General features: G+C 52.8%; 7 protein-coding genes across 7 annotated transcripts; 3 read left to right on the top strand and 4 right to left on the bottom strand.

Moving 5' to 3' along the window:
• Positions 1-634: 634 nt before the first annotated feature.
• CABS01_11153 (uncharacterized protein) lies at positions 635-1,594 on the bottom strand (the record flags this gene model as incomplete). Its single annotated transcript, XM_060544508.1, has 1 exon — positions 635-1,594. The coding sequence occupies one exon, from the start codon at positions 1,592-1,594 to the stop codon at positions 635-637; it is 960 nt and encodes a 319-aa protein (XP_060397756.1).
• A 1,082-nt stretch (positions 1,595-2,676) lies between these two features.
• CABS01_11152 (major facilitator superfamily transporter) lies at positions 2,677-5,947 on the top strand (the record flags this gene model as incomplete). The annotated part of the gene is made up of 5 exons (XM_060544507.1): positions 2,677-2,731; positions 2,841-3,900; positions 4,409-4,647; positions 4,704-4,950; positions 5,008-5,947. The coding sequence occupies 5 exons, from the start codon at positions 2,677-2,679 to the stop codon at positions 5,945-5,947; spliced, it is 2,541 nt and encodes an 846-aa protein (XP_060397755.1).
• A 256-nt stretch (positions 5,948-6,203) lies between these two features.
• CABS01_11151 (uncharacterized protein) lies at positions 6,204-6,485 on the bottom strand (the record flags this gene model as incomplete). The annotated part of the gene is made up of 1 exon (XM_060544506.1): positions 6,204-6,485. One exon carries the CDS (start codon positions 6,483-6,485, stop codon positions 6,204-6,206), a length of 282 nt encoding a protein of 93 aa, XP_060397754.1.
• Positions 6,486-6,838: 353 nt separating this feature from the next.
• Positions 6,839-8,629, top strand: CABS01_11150 (uncharacterized protein; the record flags this gene model as incomplete). The annotated part of the gene is made up of 1 exon (XM_060544505.1): positions 6,839-8,629. The coding sequence occupies one exon, from the start codon at positions 6,839-6,841 to the stop codon at positions 8,627-8,629; it is 1,791 nt and encodes a 596-aa protein (XP_060397753.1).
• A 424-nt stretch (positions 8,630-9,053) lies between these two features.
• CABS01_11149 (calpain family cysteine protease) lies at positions 9,054-12,026 on the bottom strand (the record flags this gene model as incomplete). The annotated part of the gene is made up of 2 exons (XM_060544504.1): positions 9,054-11,618; positions 11,682-12,026. The coding sequence occupies 2 exons, from the start codon at positions 12,024-12,026 to the stop codon at positions 9,054-9,056; spliced, it is 2,910 nt and encodes a 969-aa protein (XP_060397752.1).
• Positions 12,027-17,553: 5,527 nt separating this feature from the next.
• CABS01_11148 (uncharacterized protein) lies at positions 17,554-18,675 on the top strand (the record flags this gene model as incomplete). The annotated part of the gene is made up of 1 exon (XM_060544503.1): positions 17,554-18,675. The coding sequence occupies one exon, from the start codon at positions 17,554-17,556 to the stop codon at positions 18,673-18,675; it is 1,122 nt and encodes a 373-aa protein (XP_060397751.1).
• Positions 18,676-19,123: 448 nt separating this feature from the next.
• CABS01_11147 (Ni2+-Co2+ transporter transition metal uptake transporter) lies at positions 19,124-20,415 on the bottom strand (the record flags this gene model as incomplete). Its single annotated transcript, XM_060544502.1, has 2 exons — positions 19,124-19,593; positions 19,695-20,415. The coding sequence occupies 2 exons, from the start codon at positions 20,413-20,415 to the stop codon at positions 19,124-19,126; spliced, it is 1,191 nt and encodes a 396-aa protein (XP_060397750.1).
• Between the last annotated feature and the right edge of the window lie 913 nt (positions 20,416-21,328).

The following is a 21,328-nucleotide window of genomic DNA, read 5'->3' as shown; positions in this document are numbered from 1 at the left end:
TAGTAAACTCCGCAACGCTTGATTGTGACGTGATTTACCTTATGATCTGTCACCTTCGTTGGCTCCTATGATTGCTTGCCAGCAACATGGTTATTGTAAGTAGGTAACTTGTAAGGTATGAACATCCCAGTCTGAAAAACGTATCCGTGTATATCTTTATCTCGGCAGAACAATCCCTTCTTATTCCTCCTTGTTCAAAGGTCCCCGGTCAAGACTCGACGGCCGGCAACGACAACTCTCTCAAGGCTCTGGAAAAAAAGAGTGCGTGCTGACAAAGGAGGACTCGATGTTGTCTTTGTCGGTATCGAGATCACTTGGAGAACAATTATCTTCAGGACTTTTACAGCGGAAGAGAGTATTCAGAAGTCACATCTATCAGAGTATGATGGCAGCTAGATATTTAACCAGTAGCGGGTGTTACTTGGGTCATATCTTCTAAGAATTTATCTATTTCCAAAAATACCTGACCCGAGCTGCAATGTTCTAAGTTCTGTCTTTATTATCGTACAAGCGTGGTATCAAACTGAAATCAACCTAAACGAAGTGAGAGTGCGGTATTTTTTGGCTCGATCAAAACGCGCTTCGCCATACGTGATTGCTTGAGTTGTGTGCATAGGGAGAAACGCACGAATGCTCAGAACTCGCCGTCTTGGAAGGCATCGTCAGAGGATTCGTCGGAGGTCCTAGGCAGACGGCTTGAGTCATCTTTCGAATCCAAATTGAATGGGCTCTTTCCAAGTACCATCTCTAGAATGATAGCAAATGTTACGAAACCCAGGGCCATTGTCAAAAGTCCAAGCAGTTGAGTCACGAGCCAGCCGTAGTCCCCGTTAATAGCAACCCAGGCCGGGAAGCAGATGAAGCCGTAGATACCACCAACCGACATCGGGGTCAGAAACAGAACAGCGAGAACCTTCCAGCCCACGAGGTAAAATCGGTACCGGTAGGCGAGTGCCGTAGCAAGAAAGACGCCAATGGAGTTGGGAGCCATCCACCACCAAGGGAATCTGTTGATAACAACCAGTGGCTGGTTTCCGTAGTAGTGATAAACTCCCATTGGCAGGAGAATCTCCTCCACAATGAGGTCTGAGACCATCATCAGGCCTAAGAAATACCACAGAGTCCTCGTCGACGTCTTGTTGGTCAAAAGCTGGAGGTTCATCTGCATCAACGAGGCGTATCCGAACCAGATTGGTATCCACGGCGGCATCTCACGACCAAGAATGTGCAAGGAAGCATTCTGGTCGGTCCATGGGTAGTGAATGCATCCCAGGACGTCGATGAAAGTCTCGGGGAACGCAATCATTGCGCCACTAAGTGGAAGAACTAAAGGCAAAAGAGTGCGGGAGCGTAGAGCATCTCTTGCGCCGAGAAGAACTGCTGAAAGCCCGATTGCCGTCATTGATACCATGCAAATGATATTGCTGGTCTTCTTATATGGAAGATCTGTTGGTGGTCGAGGAAGATCGAAGGTCGGGTCGACGGTAAAATCCATGCTTCCACGCTTTGGGAGTTCATGAAAGTATGAACCGATGAGAGCTACGGTCGTGAGGCCAGCAATGCTTGGTTTAATAAAACTGCGCGACGGTGACATCTTGGATAGATGAGGGGATGTTATGTTCGAAGCGATTGGAAGAATGGTGATGCGATCTAGAGTCAAGGTGATGTGTTGTGAGAAGTGTCAATTACCTTAAGGTAGTCTTGAACGCAACCCGAGAATCGGGTCCCTTAAATAGTCCACTTCGTAATCACTTGATCGGTCAGTATTAGTAACTTGATACCGAGGTTTCTTCTGGAGTGAAGTGTGTTGCGGTGGAAGTTTTTGGGGAAATAATCTTGGGGCATATGCTGTTGACAGTTATTCTTCAACATCGAAACTCGTCCCCGAGCTTCCCCTTTCGGGAGTGTTCACTAACTAATCCGACCCATGTTAACTCATAATAGTGGATGGCCGAGGCGTCAATAGAAACAAACTGCACTGCCTTTGTAGATTCGAGTGAACAAGACTTCACAAGTTTGAATAACTTGCCAACATGCGGACATCAAAACCCTGAATGAACAGCCTGATTGATTCATGCTTGGCTAATGCTGTCTTGGGAATTGCGACCCTCCGCCCTCAGATCCGGAGTTTTACTTGATGTGATACCCCGACCTACGGCTTGAGCACTCCGGGGGCGGCACGGGCACCCACCCTAACTTGTGTTAGGATAACCACTATTTACAACTCACAGGATCGAGTTTACTAGCAATTCACATTTCAAATTTGAAGTCATTCACACCCGCAACTAAAGAGCTTGACTAGGACTTACTTCCCAGAACCGTGGATGGCAATGTCACTTGCAGGATCCGAACCCCCAATTGCGGCGAAATGCATGGTCTGGCCATGCACAATGAGCCCACTAGGGACGGCTACGTGCATCCACTCTCCACCTATGATAGTTGAAGCCGGGGAAGCGATCTCCTGACGATGCTCCACTTGACTCGGGCAGCTGATTAGAGCAGACACCGGAGTATTAGCCATGCTGGGATCAACCAACAACTTTCAGCTTGGCAGAGGGGCCCATGAATCCTTCGAAATGAGACCTTTAAAATTGATTGCAGCCCTCTCGTATGATCCCTCTGTTCTTTTCTCAGTGTTCACCTCAACCGCCATAGAAAGCAACATCTCAGCCATCAATGATCACATTTAGTTGGCACAAAGTCTTTGCCGCCGGCGAAGGAGCACACATACGTACGGGCTCTGTTTCGCTCCGGATCTTGACCTTGATCGTTGAGATCCTACTTCCAAGGGATGGCATCATTACTGTCTCTCCCACTGGAGGTTTTGCAACAGGTCTTAGCCGAACTCGCCGACAACCCACCAGAACCACCTAGTTTGGAGTTTTACGTCCCTCCTTTCAACTCCAACCCAACGTCGGCTATACTCTGCCAGACATGCCGCAGTCTCCGTGAGATTGCTGAGCCGGTCCTTCACCGACACATTTACATTCCAAATGCGAGTGTGAAGAAGTTCATATCACTGTTCAAGTGTTGGAAAGCACGGCCTCACTGCGCTCAGTACACCCGAAGACTCACAATTGAGGCAAGATCACAACGCCTTGAAGGATATTCCCACCGTGCAGTAACGCGTCTCATTGATCTTGAAGATGCCGATTTCGTTTCTGGCATCATCCAAGATGTAGGTCTCGAGATACGACCCGATTGGTACGAGTATGACTGGAACATCAACGTCTTCGTGGAAGTCGCCATGTTACTGGCACAGAACGCCGAATCCGTTGAGTTGATGTTTGAACCCAAACGCGGCGTCTATCGACAACCCTTTGACATGATCCCCGAGCCGAACAAGACAACTAAGCCAATCCTCTTCAATAATCTTCGACACCTTCACTTGATGCAACCAGGCCTCAGTACTATGGACGAGTTCAAGTCTATTTTGCACTGCGCGCCAAACCTTCAAGGACTTCGGCTTGATCTTTGCGACGACCCTATGTCCGTTTTCACCCTTCCGCCGAACCTCACCAGTCTCATTCTACGGCGCACCAATCTCAGTACACGGCACTTCCAATCAATGACCTCGAACTTCACCATGCTACGCCATCTAGAGCTTGTTTTTAATGGCTTCTCACGAGAAGCATCCATCATGGAGGCCATTGCAAAGCATCGTAACACTTTGACGAGTCTCATATTGATATCTGGCAAGACTCTTCCCTTTGCAAAGCTGAAGAGTCTCCACAAACTCGAATCTCTTACCATGAGCATCGAGACCGTGCGGCCCGAGGATTTGTTGGGTTCGCTTCCATCTTCTTTGCGCGAGTTACGCATTCTGGAAGAAACGGATGGCGGGACTGCACATCGACCTGAAATATGGTTCGAAGATTTCAACGCCGACTTGGATGCACGGTCGGAAACCCTGCCTCAAGATATGGTCATCTATAGGAGTTCATATTCCAGGGGGATCAAGTCTGCGCTTACTCTCACCTCCTTCAGCAGGGATTGCGTACTTTGGCGGGAGATGAGTGAATGCAGACAGTGACAATATGATTACAGTCCTGACAACTTCTGCTTGCCGCAGGCCGTAGTCCTTCCGCCGTTTCTAAGCATATGATGCTTCGAGTCATGACTAGAATTAGAGAAAACACATTCAAATGCGTGTAGAGTAGTCACATGTACCTTGAAGAATCGTGGTGAAAATACACGGCGGCGCGATGCCCGTAAACAAGCTTAGTCATCATTCATAGGCGCCATTCCAGAAGTTCGCTGAATCGTCTTGGTTTCCTCATCAAACCAAATCAGTCAACCACCGATATAGGAGGGTCGAGTAGACCATGCCTCCTTCACCAGATCCTGTGAATGCTAGCCATGCACATGATAATCCCATTAATCTAAGGTCTTCCCGCAAACCGCGCAGAAGTGGCATTTGGGCTCTCCTCGCACTAGTACTCCTGGTCAATCTGGCCGCCAGTCTCTACCAGCTTCCCCTCAGCAGAGTCATTGAACGCCGCCTCTGCCGCGAGCATTACGCGGTCACAGATCCTTCGGTAATCGACAAAGATGGCAATGTTGCAGAAGGTTTTTGCAAGGTGGACGATGTGCAGCAGGGTCTTGCCTGGATTCAAGGAACTATGGAAACGGCGTGGATCGTGGGTGGTAAGCGCGCAGAATCTCACTGGCAGGCATTCGCTCTTCGACTAACGTCTATCCAGACTTCATCATGACGGTTCCGTTGGGATTCCTCGCGGAGAGGTACGGTCGGCGGTCCATCCTCTGCCTCAACATTGTGCCCCGCATCATCTTGTTGACGTGGGCCGTTATCGTGGGGTACTTTGAGCAGACCTTGCCGACCAAAGCCATGATCGCATCCCCGTTCTTCTCGGTCCTAGGCGGTGATTGTGTTTTCAACTCAATCACATATGCCATAGCTTCCAACATGACAGACGACCACGTCCTGAGGTGAGTAGGCCATCGACCTGACCTCGCGCATTACCCTGGTTAACTAAGGTGACACAGGGCCACGTATTTCGGATGGATGGGCTCCGTGTCGTATGTCGTCAACTTGCTTGGCCCAGCTCTCGCATCAGCATCTATGAGTCTTCTTCTCTGGCTTCCGTTCTGGATTGGAATCGCTCTCCTTCTTCTGGCCATTCCCGCTATCTCCCTCTTGGAGGAATCACCTGACAGCCACCCTGACGCGGACGACCAAGCGAGACCTCTCCTCTCATCTCCTGTGCTGAAAGCTCAAGACGCCGATTCATCCCTTCTGAGATCCATCCTCCAGCGCTTCGGCGTCTTGAAGTCTATCGTCGCAGGTCATCCTCGCAACATGACCCTCCTGCTCATCAGCTTTGTCCTCACCTCGCTCGCAAGCTCGGACACGAAGTTGCTTGTGCAATACATCTCGAAACGCTATCACTGGACGTTTGCGTCTACAGGCTATCTCCTCTCCGCCAAAGCCGTCGTCAACTTCACGCTCCTGACGGCCATCATCCCCGCCATTCTTCGGTCGAGACAGAATAGGTTGCGGCATATTCCGCCTGAGCTGGCCAGTCACCGGATGAACATACACTACGCCAACATCTGCTTGGTTGTCTCTATCCTCGGTGCTCTGGCGATTGCTGTAGCGAGCCGGATCTGGATGATGGTACCCTCACTGTTTCTCTACGCTCTCGGCTCGGCGCTGCCGGTATTCACGCTATCACTGCTCAAGTCTCCCTTCATCTCACCAAAGAGACACGACCAGCCGGTCGACTCCGCGGACCCAGAGTCACACATATTTTCGATTGTGATGATGGTCAAGACTTCAGGATCGCTTTTAGGCGCACCACTGATGATGGTCCTATGGGTGAAGAGCATAGCGATCGGCGGCGCAGCTCTCGGCATCCCGTACCTTATTTCAGCCAGCTGTTATCTTGCTGCTTTGCTCGTCTTAGGTCGCATCACAACGGAGTAGTGCAGTATTCATTCAGAAATTAGAGTCCGCATAGACATCACAGCACAGTCACACATAGAGTTTTCAGGCTATGGGTATCACGAATTACTTACAAGATGAGTGACATGGACGGTGGCGAGTCTAGAAGGCAGGAGATACAAGGCATGGTACACCTGATACCCTCGGCCGAGAGAACGCGTAAGCTCTCTGACCCCCGGATGCAACCCACCACATATTGATTGAACGCGGACTCCGGACACGTATAGCCAAGTAGCTTTCACCCAAGTATCCAACTCGCAATCGCTTCTACGGCGTCCCAGTTCACGACGGCCTTTGCCAATAGCCCATTAAGTATCTCGGTATCCACAACTTCCATTGCCGGCAAAATATTCGGTATGGTGGGCTTCTCTCTAAGCCCAAGATGTTCGTCCGACCGACCGGCCGCCGTGGAGACCGCGGAACCCGTGGACTCTTCGGCACCTGACGGCTCTAGCTCCGGACCCTCGGCCGCAATACTGGGGTTCGTGACTCCGTTGCCCCGGACGGTCGCGATCCCCATTTTCAAGTGCAATCACCGCCTTTACTGCCCACCCGAATCATCCGAAGTGGAGGGTTCTAGGAAAAGTTACACGAACGTTGAGGGGGTGTCTTGGTTCAAAAAACACCCTGCAGGCCAAGGAGAGGAGACCTTGGTTCGACAACCCCTGTCGCTTCAAGCGGGGGACATCCGTCGTGCTCACTGATTACGGCTTATGGTTCAGTTGAAATGCATCGGACAATCAGTGGCATCAGGCACATGGTTCTCGATCCTTCGCTTGCTTACTCTTCGTGCCCTGCTCCCCTCCTCTTGCGTTCATCCTATGATTCTGTGACCGGCTCACTGAGACTCTCATCTCGCGACATCGGTTCAACATGATGCGCTCCAAGGTGGTGAGAGGTATCATTCTTGCACGCCTCCAACCAACACCGAGTATCTCACTACGATGCTGGCAACCAGTCCTCCAACTGAAACGCCTCCTCTCCGAGAAAACATCGCCCACAGCAGACGAAGAAGTAGATATCCTCATAGTCGGCTCCGGCGCCGGTGGTCTAACGGCCGCCCTCCGCGCCCGAACCCTCGGCCTCAACCCCGTTGTCATCGAAAAGGAAGCAACACTCGGCGGCGCGTCAGTGATCTCAGGCGGAGGCCTCTGGATCCCAGCAAACCCAATATCCAAAGCCGCAGGCATAAACGACTCCAAAGAAGATGCCCTCGCGTACTTTGATCGAGCCGTCGGAGACGTCGGGCCGGTGTCGTCGCTGGCGAAGCGCAAGGCGTATCTAGATAACGGGCCACAGATGATTTGCTTCCTGAGAGACCTTGGTTTTGAATGGAGATTTAGTAGGGGGTATCCGGATTATTACCCCAAGACGAAGGGCGCCATGGGGAAAGGAGGTGGGAGAACTATCGAGTCTGTCGCTTTTGATACTAGGAAGCTGGGGAAATGGCAAGCTGCGCTGCCGCCTGCAAACATACCCGTGGCAATCCACGGTGAGCAAGCACCATGGATCACAATGATGACGGCTTCTCTCCAAGCTTTCATCAAGTCGACCCGGATCATGCTACCCATCGTCGGCAAAACCATTCTCGGACAGAAACTCGTCAGCCTGGGCCGCGGACTCATCGCGCAGCTTCTCTACCTCAACATCAAACACGCAACCGACATCCGACTACGTACCTCCCTCCTGGATCTCACACTCTCCCAAGCAGGAAAAGTAACCGGCGCAAGAGTCAAACTCCCCGATGGAACCACCAAGACCATCAAGGCATCCCGGGCCGTCATCCTTGCAGCAGGTGGCTTCGCGCACAACAAACCTCTCCGAGAGAAGTACGGTCCGACCCCAGCCAGCACGTCATGGACCAACTCGCCCAAAAGCGACACAGGCGACGCTGTCATCGCGGGGCAGAAACTCGGCGCGGCGACGGCGTTGATGGATGATGCGTGGTGGGGGCCGACCATCTTCGACCCGGTGACGGGCAAACCTCACTTTGCGCTTATAGAGCGATCTCGACCGCACTGTATCATCGTCGACAACGCCGGGAAGAGATTTATGAACGAGGCGCAGTCTTACACGGATGCTGGACACGATCAATATGAGAGGAACAAGTCTGTCAAGGCGATTCCAGCCTGGTTGATTATGGATACGAACCACCGGAACAGATACATGCTTGGCACTCAGCTGTTCGCGAGAATGAAACCTAAGAGGCCGGTTGCGAATGGAGCAATGTTCGCGGCAAGCACTCTGAGAGACTTGGCGAAGCAGATTGGAGTCGACGCTGAAGGTCTGGAAGGAACCATCATGAGGTACAACGACATGTGCAAGACTGGCGTTGACGCAGACTTTGGAAAGGGTGACAACGCATATGATAACTTCTTCGGTGACCCCGCCGCTGGCGGGCCAAACCCAAACATGGGAGCATTGAGCAAGGCACCGTTCTATGCCATTGCCATTTGGCCAGGCGACTTGGGCACTAAGGGTGGCCTCGTTACTGATGAGCATCAAAGGGTACTAAAGGAGGACGGCGAGGCGATTCCTGGGCTGTATGCTATTGGTAACACGGCGGCGAGCATCATGGGGCGGACTTATCTGGGAGCCGGATCGACTTTGGGTCCTGCAATGACGCATGGCTTCCTTGCCGTCAATCACATCGCCGAGTCCTGAAAGTCTGGCCTCATTGAAAAGTGTCTACTGTGTGATTCTTATTCATTAGGAAATGGATTCCTATCAATCAGTGCAAGGTCCAGGCAGCATTGCGCGTGATGATGAGTATGTTTCTGCTGACTTGAAATGAGGTGATAGTACCCATTATAGGTGATAGGAACAGTGGGCTGTATTTAACCATCAAGCATGTATATACGTTGCTAAGTCTGAACTCCAGATCATGTCAAAGAACGCAGTTGCATATGGCTGCTTGGTCTCGCTCGCAATGTCAACGCCCTTCATGCTATCCGTCGACCCTTGGGTCGGGGATTAAACCAAATAAACGACACCATGAAAGCAAAGAAAATCTTCAACATGAGCACATCTTCTCTATGCCATCGTCTCCCCTCGTGTACGTCGTCTGTCTACACTGGTCTAATAGGCTCTAGCACAACTCTTTGTGTGACTCTAGTGGGGTAGCTTCCGGGGTGGCAATGACGTCTGGTGTCGAAGTTCCGGAGTGTAGCTTGTCGTAATCGGTCGAATCGACACTGTTCTTGTCTGACTTTTCCGACTTTGAGTCTTCATTCGTCTCGTCCTTGTCATCTTTGGCGTCTTCGGTCGATTCTTCTGTCTTCTGGATCACAACATTGACATCAGGCTTCGCGGCATCTGCACTATCAGCCTCAAGCCTTTCGCGCTCTCCGCCCGCGTTCACCTGGGCGTTGTCGATATCGGCTTCTCCTTTCTTGCCCATACCACCCTCGAGAAGCTCGCCACCTTCCATGACGACACGAACTTCAAGATCCTCATCCATGGAGTAGACGCGCACTCCGACGATGCAGATAGCGTTCCAGGGATCAGGCAGACCCTCCTCCTCAGATTCGTAACGCTCGTCATGTCTTTTGGGTGGTCCAGCGGGAGTCAGGCGTGGCTTTCTGACCATGTCATCGTCACTATACAACTCTTCCCAGTCTTCGATGGGCGAGTCAGACGAATCGCCATCTGAGTCGTAGGATTTCTGCGCTGGCGGTGCGGGAGCAGGGGTAGGAGCCGGGGAAGGGGCAGGTTTGTCTGCAGGCTTATCGTCGGTGGCGTCCTTCTTGGCTTCATCCTTGGGCTCTTCCTTGGACTCGTTTGTGCCATCTGTCTTGGAGTCACCTGCAGCAACGTCCTTGGACTCTTCCTTGGACTCTTCCTTGGGCTCCTCCTTGGGCTCCTGCTTGGGCTCCTGCTTGGTGACTTCCGTCTGGACGGCTTGGTCCTTAGGCTTCTCTGCATCCTTCTTCTTTGCCTCTGCGTCTTCCAAAAGTTTCGCTTCTTCGGCCTTCTTGGCTTCCGCGGCGGCTTTTTGAGCGGCCTCGAGGTCAGCCTTCGCCTTGGCTGCTTCCGCCTTCTTGGCAAGCTTGCGGTCGCGCTTCTCGTTGTTCTTCTTGGTCTGCTGCTTGGTGACTTCGCGGTTGGTGTGGCGTCTCTCCCAGAGCTTGCGGCGCTCCTTTTGGCGAGACTCGGAGGCTCTCTGCTGCTCCTTGATCTTTCGCAGCCTAGCGACCTCTTGGAGGTGCGCAGTGCCTTTGCTATGAGCCAAGTCGTACGCGGCACCAATTTGCGCCAGCTTGTCGTTCTCAACGCGCTTCTTGCACTCACGCTTGACCACATCTTCGACAGAGGGGATGTCAGTGTCCCTCTCACCAGTGACACTCATGAAGATGCTGTACTCTCCGGCTGGCATGTCGGGTAACTCGATAGAGACGGATCGGTCCATGAGATAGTTGCCGTGGGAGCGTACGATATAGTCCTCGGCACCAGGGCGGTCTCGCTCATGTATCCGGAAGTGGATGCGGAAAGCGTACTGTCCCTGAAGTCCCTTGAAGTATCTCGTGTCAAGTTGAGTCAAAACTAGGACTAGCGGCCCATCCTTGGACAACTTGACCTGGAATTTCTCGTTGAACTGGGATTTCCAGGGCACCTCAACGCCGATCCAACGTTGAGCGCACCTCCAAGCGGGGTCGCGGAATAGCCTGGTTCTGTCGATATGTTGGAATTTGCGTAGGAAGTCGTCGTAGTTGATCCAGAAGACAGAGTCATTGCCAAAGTGGTGGCCAAGCTCCTCTTGAACTTCCATGGTCCATTCCTTGGAGCCGTCGGACCAAGCACCCTCCCATACACCCTTGCGAATCTTGCCCCAAGGGTTGCGCAGCTTGATCAGACGCTCTCCAGACTTGAGCGTCCTAGCTTCCATGATCACGTATGCGTGGCCTTCCGAGATGCCATTTCTCTCGCCATAGCCTCCGTCTAAGAGACCGGTAGAACAGCCGAAGAGGAACTCCTCGTTGACTTTGGCAAGTTCGTTTTCCCAGAAGCCCTCGAGGTCGAGGATATCCGATGTAAGCAGCTCGGTGGTGACACCACCCGAGAGATCTTCCAAGCCCTCGCCGATCCAACCTCCAGCCAACGAGGCGAAGTCACCATGTGCCTTGGCATAAGCCTTTTCAATCAGCGGCACCCAGGTCTCGTTCTGGTCCTTGCACTGAGCAAAGAAGAGGGCCTTGGATCCGGTCTGATAGGTCTTGCGGTAGACACGCTCAACGTCCTCTCGGTCGATCTGCTGGAGGAGATCCCGCTGCATGCTAGGCGAATCCCAGCAAGGAGACTTCAGGTACAGCTTGTCATCGATAATGGAGTAGATCCACTCGCCATCTCGGTAGAAGACGAAGCCGTAGATGCCGATGCGAGTATCGTACTCAACGCAGATGCGCTGAATACCGCCCTCGACGTTAGCAAGGGCAGTCAGCGTAGCCATCAACCAGCAGTCCCCGAGGCTCCCCTGCTTCACATCTCCGCCATTGACGTTCTTCAAAAAGGTTGGCTTCTCGAAAATCTCGTGAACTCGCTTTACTGCCTTGGGGACAGATGCGCTTGGGTTGGAGAGAGTCGTTCTAGAAAGTTGCCACTTGGTATGGCCGAGAGTGTTGAGACAGTGACCCTTTTCCCACTTCAAATCCCAGTCCTGAGTGGTCTGTTAGCTCCCCAGGTTCGAATTCGCAAGCATTGGGGGGTGGAGGTAACTCACCAGATCCCAACCAGGGTCCCGATATCGCATGTTGACTCTACGACATTCTTGGATTATCTTCTTCACTTTCCGGCGGCACTCCTCGACAGCTCGTTCGTATCCGGCGCTAAGCAACTCATTGGGCTTCTCTGAGCTTGCTGGCGGCAGAACGGGGTCGAATGGTAGCACAGCCAAAGCCTTGTTGAACTTTTTGTCTTGGAACTTCTTCCAAATATGATTGATAGAAGGCTGCGGAGGCGTCTTCTTCTTTTTCGTCTTCTTCTTGTCGGTGGTGTTTGTCGATGCCGGCACAGGGCGCGGGCGACGAGGGTCGTCCGACTCTTCTGAAGAGCTGTAGCCGTGCATGGTATGAATGCGGTAAAAAGAACACGGAAGCTTGAGAATCAGGTGTTTGTTGCAAGTCTAAGGAATCACAACGGTCGAGGACGAGGTAGGTGGAAGGTGGGAGCTGAGCAGTAGTTTTCTAGAACTGCCAGCTTACAGAAAACGTCCCGAGCTTATTGTTGTACACGGGTCAGTTACGGCAAGATCGAGCGAAATAAGGGCGGTCTAATGCCTTGGCACAGACAGACGACCGACTCGAGGCAAGGTGGAACGGTGAAGGAAGGTTATGGAGGGTACGAATATCTTTAGAGGCATAGACGAGCACGAGTCGTGGATGGAAGACGAGGCAGCTTATAAGGGAAACAAAAAGGCGGAGGAAGAGGGTACAATGTAGACGAAGGAGGGCTCACCTAGCTCGTAAGAGTCGCGGACTGGGTACCTCCAACAAAAGCGTGGCAGCCTCGCCGGAAGTATTGGACGATCTGACAAGCATGAGTCGAGGCCGGGGCCGTGACTGGGATGGCGGAGGTGAAGGGTGGCTCGCACCACATGGATGTAGATGATGGGAAGCCGTAGCCACCTACTGTGTAAGCTATTGCGAGGCAGCCAAGGCATCGAGTCGGAAGTCGAGGAACCACATCCATTGTCGCCATTGGCCTCGGTAGGTTGGCGACATCAAGGGCCCCGGTAAAAGGACAAGCAGGCCGGCGTGGCTTGTGGTGATTGTCGTGATTGCTTCCCCCTGTTTCCCCGTATCACTCAATTCGTCCATCCTTGGAGGAGGTCGAGCACCGGGCATTGAGTGGGGCAGGGGTCTAATTGGCGTCAAGCCGGTCGATTTCAGGGTTCCAGAAGGCAGTACTTCGGATCGAAGGGTGTCAGATTTCTTCCATTTCGTTGGTGCCACGGTAGAAGACGGAAAGGGAGTTGCGTGGATGTCTTGGACGGAGACAAAGAACGGCGCGCACGGCTGTGGTTGAGGAGGGAAGTTGGAGGGATGGGAGAATCGGGGAGAACGGGAGTCGTGGAGGGTGGAGGTATCGGTACAGCTTGTGTGGGGTGAGAGGTACATGGAGCAGGTACGTATCTTGCGTTGGACCCCCAATCGTGTCATGCACTGCACTCCAGGGGACACTGCAGAGTCGTTAGCGCCGTGGGTGCGTGGTCGGGAGCCTTCAGCACCCTGCGATAAGAATTTAGTTGGTGCCGCTTCAGGGTCTTGACGACGCCTAAGGTAGCTATGCAACAGCTCTGATTGGCTTAGGTCTGCTGCTGATACCGATAAGGCCGCCCAGGCGAGGCGGATAAGGTTCCTAATCGTCTCAAATTGGCCCAAGATGGACGAGGCACCGTTGGCGCTCCTTTGATTTTCGGCATCCGCGAACCTCCTCAAGCTCCTGCCTTTTGTTCCTTCCTCGCTCTTCTGTCCGATCCTTCTCCTCCGTGAGGCAATTCAGAACTTCCATTGTCAATCACCAACCCACCCACCCTCCATCTTTCGTCATCTGCTTTAATTTATTTCCATCCATTCGAGGCAAGAGGCCACACTGCATTATGCTTCCGACATTCGGTCACTAACCTTCTTCTTCAACAACACCACCCCTGGATTGTGTCACACATCTACCCGGCAGGCAATGGTACAGATATGCAAGAGCTTCTACGGATAGGCATCCCGCGTGCCCATCATCAGCCGCGTGTGACAGGCCTGGTCCCGTTTGTCTTTTACGCTTTGTGTTTGTGTTCGTCGGACGAGGTGGGCGAGCTTGTGGATACCTACTACCACCAACACCGCCCACCAAGATCCGCTCCGGTTGCTATCCCCCATCCGACCTTGCCGTTGGAATTTAGGGCAATGTTGTAGGTACACTATTCGCACGGCCGGCCTACCTTAGTACCCCCCGAGTTCAGCCAGGGTTCAAGCTCCACGCTGGCAATCAATTCTTGATTCACACTCGATCAATAGTTTCAATACTTCAGGATGAGGGCATTCCCAGCATGCCATTGGGGGCAAACGCCCAGGCTGACTGCCTCACGACTGCCTGGCATTGTGTTCCATCGTCTAACTCAATTCATGGTTCACGAGATTCATTGGTCGGCGCGATATAAACCCTGATGGACGGCTTAGGCAACGACATTGCTTAACCTGGTGAAGAAGCAGACCAATCTCTCAGCACAGCCAGACCACCGTTGACTATGGTGGTTTCCGATCAGGCTGCCTCTTGATGACCCCGCGATGTGCGACAACCGCAGAGAGGCTCGGCTTCAGCCGTACGCAAGAAACCCTACAAACTCGCCCCGAACGGAATTTCTGTAGGCTGGCACACTCTCGTATTCCATATCTGGACGACGTTGCAGCAATCGACGCTTGCCAGACCCTTAATCATCCCGCAATTGATCAGATACACTTTGACCTTTTTCCACTTCAACTCACGCATGGGGATACTCGACTCCCGACTCCATAGGGATCAACGAACATTTCCCTCTTATCAAGTTGCCTCGAAACATTCAAGAGCTACGGAATAGACCCTGGCGATTTCTACCCCGACTTTACCTCCAGCCCGCCCCCGAACACCGCGCCCTCCTACCACATCCGCTCTAGGCCCACATTGCCACTGGTGAACGCTGTTGCTGGGTTCCTCCACTGGCTTGCGGCGGTGCAGGGGAAAGCGACAAGTCACACATGCACGAAGCGCGAGGAGGATTGATAATGGAATCCGGGGATATCGAGGCGACGACGAGGTGCGATACCCATCTCAATCTGTGCCATGGCTGAGGTCCATGCAGCAGCATCTCCAGCCTCCTGTACGAGACCCCAACAACGGCATAGCATGTTGCTGGCCTGAGCACTGTGACATTCTACGGATACAGATGCGCAATGCAGGAGGTGGCAAGGGCCATGTTCCTCCACTAAATCTGCCCCATCGCGCCTCATATCACTTGTCACAAGCAGCATCCGACCAGATTCAAGTATGTCGACGGTCACAGTGTGCCGCTTTGCAGCACTGCGTGGTGCGTGGTGCTCTCTCGTCCAAGCTTCAACAAGATTCACGGCCTCAGTAACATATCGTTCGCCTTGTTTGACATGGCTTCTTGCCATTCGCCTGGTGCGCAAACCGGGAGACACCGCATGCGTCCGAGCCGATGTTGGCGCAAACCCAATGCCGGCTCCGGTATCCCGTCCCGTCCTGGCCCAAAGCAATACACTGCATGGCTACAGACTACAGATAGTATGCACTGCGGCAATATTGACAGCTCGTCTATCGCAGTCACCACCAACGTATAATTGAGGGCGACCATACATAAGACTCGACGCTGGTTAGTCTGTCAATGTTTCTCGCGAGAGCATGCACCTGACCTCCCTATCGTGCCCCTCTCCAGCAGCCTAAGGGGGCCTCATTATTGCGCGAACAACGCACCGTGCCGCTATGCCATTGGTAAGGCGATTCCCTATCTCGGGTAGAGGTACTCAAGGCACAGGGACCGACACAGCGGCCAACGACATCAGATGAGACCACGAAGGACCCAGACTGATTCGTGTTACGCTGGACAGGAGCATGGACGGGAAAACGGAAGGCAGAAAATGCAACCAAAGACAGAGAGGAAAAAGGGGACCGAGGAACTAATCACACCCACCCACCCCAGTGCCAGCCACTTTTGGCTGAGGACCCTGAGTCGGTGTGGATGGACCCTGATCGTCCAAAGCACCGGAAACACGCCAGTGGCAACAAGACCCAGGTCGTGCTACGGAATAGCCGTTCCGAATACGTTGAGACACCGAGGAAAAGGAAAAGGGTTGATTTAGTAACGGCTTTCGCATACCGTGGTAGCGTCGTACCGAACTTGACGCCAAAATCCGTCGCATTACCTTGGTATTCCTCAGATCATTAGAGGCATGTACTTGCACACCGACTCGCCGGCTTCGGGAACTTGCCGCTTTGGGTCAAGGTCTGGACCGAGTGCCCCTTGTCGGACGACATCCGTTGCCTCACCGACTTCACCGTTTCCTCCGATCCCGCAGTTCCATGCTCTTCTGGCGTTCCCACGTTCCCGCCTCCCATCATGCCATCCAAGCACGTCTTCTGCACGGGTGTTTCTGACCTGCGTCCGCCTCCCCATCATTTACTTGCTGAAATGGACTTTGTGCGATAGTTGTTCGCTACTATGTTTAAGCATGCCCCCACTTCCAATAATGGGGTCGCAGAGATCTGAACCGGAACATCCAGCTTATATTCACCTCCTTGGCCAAGTGGACTGGATTGTACTTCGCGCATCCGCGCAATAAGAACTCCATGTAGTACAGAGGAACTATGGTTACCAACTTTCATTGCCGCAACTGTCGCTGTCTTTTAGTAGGTACCTTGTGATGGAGTTCAGAGAATTAATTACCAGTCAACGCAGCCACTGCTGCAAATGCTTGGTAGCGAGACACCCAATATACTTGAAGCCGTCAAACCAGGTTAATCAAGCTCTTCAGTGAAGAGTTCCTCGATCTAGTTTGTTAAGAAGACTTGCCATGGTCACTTACCATTACCTGAAGCACTGTAGGCATATATAACCAATTACTACTAGACTTAACCCCTAATCAATCGAATCGTGAACCAATTCCAAAGTACCATTTTCACTGTCCTCAGGTTTATTCTCAAGTTTCTTGCCGTTATCGATGCCAGGCTTTGTCGGCGTTAAGCCGCTCATCAAGGTATAAGGCTGAGCGTTCCGCAAAAGTATGTTCCATACAGGTCCAAATTGGTGCGCCGGAGCCGGTTTTGCTGGCAATGCTCCGCATCGTTTTGAGAGCCAATTACTCATGCCATGGCATCTGCTGTAGTTCACACTTACCTGGAGGGTCGTCTACTTGTTATCGGGAAACTCGTGTCTTGTTCAACCGGCGCACAAAGGGCTTCGAGCGAAGGTTTCTATGGTCTATAGACTCGATGCAGCTACAGTCTTGGTTATTTGGTGACGCTAACTTTACATTCAAATTGCCTATCTCCGGCAGTCTGGTATCAAAGTTCAATCTCATGGCGGTTGATTCTGGTGCCTCATCTCATGGACCCCAGCTCTGAGGCCAGAGCCTGGCCATCTAGAAACGCCAAACTGCAAGACTCTGGTCTCTCAAACGCTCCAATTTTCTGTCCATGAACGAGCTCATCTCCCTCTATGGGCTGTCTATAAGAAGAGTTTATGATGCTCGAGGGGTGTGATTGTTCTAGTCATCGGAGATAGCTCTAATCGTAATTGTACGGCCACCAACTCCACGACCAGACAGCTGTCTTTTGACGGAACTCTGAAGTTAAAGGTATACATCTCGTAACGATCGGAGATGGGTCTGTGCTATCGTGATCGGAGATGGGTTCCGGAGATTTCATAACATCCCATCTCTCATCCTCTCTAGGAGTAGAAAGCACAGCCTCTCCCTCGATCCTGCAACCCATTCTCTCTTGCCAAAGACTTTTCAGTTTTGAGTACACAACCGCTTTACCACACTCAATTTCCCTGAATCGAACTCTTACACCCATACAATCTTACCCTTCTCTCTATCTATTGCACAATGTCAACCAACGGGGAAGCTGAGCGCAAACCCAGTCGTCCGGTCTGGCGACGTGCGGTTTTAGCACACATCAAACTTAGCACTCTCGAAAGACGAAAGCACCATATAGAGGAGCAGCAGAGATCTGTCACTCCTCTTCAGGTGGCTTACAACCAGCAAGATATCGTCCAGCCGGAACCAGTCCACCTTAATGGGAATCCTGGAGCTAGCTTCGTGGAAGACCTGGAGACCATAGCTAAAGAAATGGGTATTCTCCATCCGAACGCCTTGGATACAAACGACTTCTTAGCTGGCGAAGAAATCTATGATCCAGGTCCTATAATTCAGCCAGCCGTCCTTGGGTATACCAGTGTTCCCAAGGGAACATACGTTGTTTCGCCCTTGGCCAGCCTGTTGTTCGACTTGGACTACGAACACAACCAGGCGAGCAGGATACTGCACGAGAATTTTGTGCCCCAGGCCGACGTACCCCGCAGCTCAAACAGAGAGCTTGCTGAGAAAACAACTGAATCCTCCTCGCAATGGTTCAGTAGACTCGGTGACTGGTCGAGACAGGATGAGGACTCCTGCAAAGAGGCCTTGATTCCTCCCCATAATACGCCAGTTGAGTCTGGGGACGTCAGCCCCGTCAACACATCAGCTCGAGCTCCATCGTTGGACCGTGGTCCGAGTATCCGGCTTCAAAAAGCGCTTGCAGAAGACCAAGAGGCCTGGGAACCCCTCAAGAAGCCGATCAACGAGCTTGTCGCCACTAGCGAGCCGCTTCCCCCATCGGGTACCCAGAACGGCCTTCTTCAAGCGGCTGAACGAGCAGGCGTCTGGCGTAACGAGATGGGCGTGCCTTGTGCGGCAGAAGAGAAGGCAAATTTGGTACAGAAGAGGCACAAGGATGAGGTGGAGATGGCGCGGCGTCTTCGGGCAGGCCTCGAGATGAAGATTGAGAAGAGGCCCTGTTACCTGCTTTGGCTGGAAGAGAGGCACCAGCTCTCGACGGAGCGGATGTTGGCTTCAGCTACGACGCGACTTGCGGATTACCTGGAGGGGTACAAGGCGGTCAGTCTGAGGGAATTATGTCGGAGGCGCGGACTCCTTGGTGATTGCCATGGGCAGGTGTCAGTCTGAGACTCCCCAATACCTGAGGTCTGCAATTTCCAACAGCAGCAACATCAGTAATCGCAGTCACCAGTCCCCCCAACGGCGCCCGCCTCGCAAGCACGAAACTAAATTGAAGAGATTTAGCGGCTTCTTGGGCAAAGCTTCTGGGTAGCTTCAGACGGGCGGCTTGGGCGGCTCGAGCCAAGCGCAACCGCAATACAGAGGAGTAATGAGCATCATGGACGTATATGAGAGAAACGGACAGAAACGAAGTACATGTCGTTTAGACGGGCATATCGGCGATACTGAGCCGCCTGTATGAATTCGTGTGTATAGGTACCTTATATTGTCATGCCACGCAATGACCCATCCATAATACTTGACCTTTTATAGTGACTCTTGACATGCGTAAAGTCATCTGCAGTTCAAGAAATTCCCCACGCCATGGCGGATAAACTTAGTAGAATCGAAATGTCTACTGTTGCACATCACTCTCAGTTGTCATAGCTCCCTTCTTCAAGATAGGCTCGCCGGGCTCGACGGCACCGTAACTCGGCCCTTCACCCGTCCCCAATCCTCTCTCCTCTTCAGACACGAGCACAGCTCTCTCCTGATTCTTCTTATCGACACTCTTCCTCCAGGGTCGATACACCACTACCGAACCGAGCCCGACAACGACAAAGAGGCCGCAGATGCTGCCGCCAATGATGTCAAAGTGCTCTCCGATCGCGTCGACGCCATCCCAGAAACTACCTTCGGGCTCGGCGACGTTGGCGATGAGAGACAGTACCTGGATGATTCCGATAAAGGCCGAGACGAAGACTGTGATGCCTGTGAGGACGATGGAGTAGTAGAGGATGGCGACGCGGTCGCGCGAGAAGGCCTTTGAGGTGTAGAGGGCCATCATGAGGGCGCCGTCCGTTGTGTCAAGCATGCACATGCCGGCTATCACGAGTCAGTCAATGTACTTGAAATATGACATGCAAACTCGCCTGTGAAAAGAACGGGAAAGATGAGAATGAGCCAGATGCTCGTCCCCTGCGCACCATGCACACTCGACAACCCGAGAATAGCAATCTCGGAACTCGTATCAAAACCCAAACCAAATAGAATCCCCAAAGGAAACATCTTCCAAGGCCGGTCAACGACACGGAAAACCTTTCTAAACACATTCGCCAGGAACCCCTCGCCCTCCAACTTGAGATCTGTCGCCGCATCGCCCTCGTCCTCCTCGGTAGGCGTGTACCCCTCCAACCCGCGTCGTCTCTCCTCCTCCAGCACGGCCGTCAGCCTCCGGATGAGTTTATACAGCACCCACCCGTTCCCGGCACAAAGAAGCAGCAAGAATGCCGCGCTGACGCTCGTGCCGATGATATTCCCCACGCGCGTGAAGCCGTCGAAGCGGTCCCGCAGCGCGCCGCTCGTGGCAGCTACGACGACGCAGGTGACGATGACGATTGTGCTGTGGCCTAGAGAGAAGAAGGTTCCCACCGTCACGGGACGCTGGCCTGAGGCGATGAGGCGGCGGGTCATGAGGTCAATGGCGGAGATGTGGTCCGCGTCGAGGGCGTGGCGGAGGCCGAGGACGTAGGAGAGGGCTGCTGGGGAGATGAGGGAGGGGTGGAAGTGTAGGATGATGCCGGTAACGATCCATATTATGATGTTGATTGTGACGAGGAGAGTGATGATGCGGATGGTCGGCGCCGGGAGGACGCGGAGGGCTGGCGGGATGGGGAGGTTGGCGAAGGGGACGCGGAAGCGCGCCATCGTGGTGGTTTGTGAGGTCACGATAGTGACCGTGGTCTGTGTGGTCTTTGGCAGAGGTGGTTGTGGGATTTCTACAAAAGCCCTACGATCTAGGAAAATAAAAATGTGGAAAGTCGATGAGACGGATGTTTGTGAAGAGGTTGACGTTGAGACGGAGTGCCCAGCCGGCGGGAAACAGCTCGTGAACGGGCGGCCCTCCGGCTCCTCAGGTCCCCTCACGGCGGGGAAGCTCCCCCACCTTTTGTACCCTCACCACACATTGAACATCGATTTGAGCTACCTTCAAAAGGCAAGTTGTGAGGGAGTCAAAGATAGCGTGAAAATACTTGCTCACTGCGGCATTGAGATGGAGTGGCAGATTCGTCTCATGGCTGGGTCAGTGACCGGCAGGACCCCTCACGACCCCTCCATCTTTCAAGCGCTATCTTATCGGCCACGCGGGGCCCATTGAGAATGGGGCCGCTCCGAGCCGACGGCGGCCGCCGGCCTTTGGTTCCGAGTGAGGTACTGCTTAGGTGCTTGAGTGCTTACCTCAAGTCCGTAAGGCATCTTTCTACTATTTGTTGCCCTTTATACAGGGAGACATGAGGCCGTGAACTTGAGACTTGTGCAAGACACCTTAGCTGCAGCATAATGGTAAGGTCGAGTCACTGGCGGGATTCATGAAGATTCAGATGAGAAAACTGGAACCGCAAAAGCTTGGCTTCCAACATGTGGGTAAGCCAGTATATACGCAGTAGAGACTTACACCCACTGGTGAGTTTCGTGTTTGTTGCTGAATGCTTTTCGGTGACATTGCAAGCCTCACGCATGTTCGCAATACCAACAATCCCCCATTCATGACATGAGGATGAGGATGAGATGACAAATGAGATGTGGCGGGATATGTGAGCCCCAGGTCAGCGATTTCCAG

Source organism: Colletotrichum abscissum (genome assembly GCF_030869225.1).
Source record: "Colletotrichum abscissum strain IMI 504890 chromosome Unknown Scaffold_30.1, whole genome shotgun sequence".
NCBI lineage: Eukaryota > Fungi > Ascomycota > Sordariomycetes > Glomerellales > Glomerellaceae > Colletotrichum > Colletotrichum abscissum.
The sequence above is the reverse complement of the archived record's forward strand: the minus strand, read 5'-3'. Positions and strand labels throughout refer to the sequence as shown.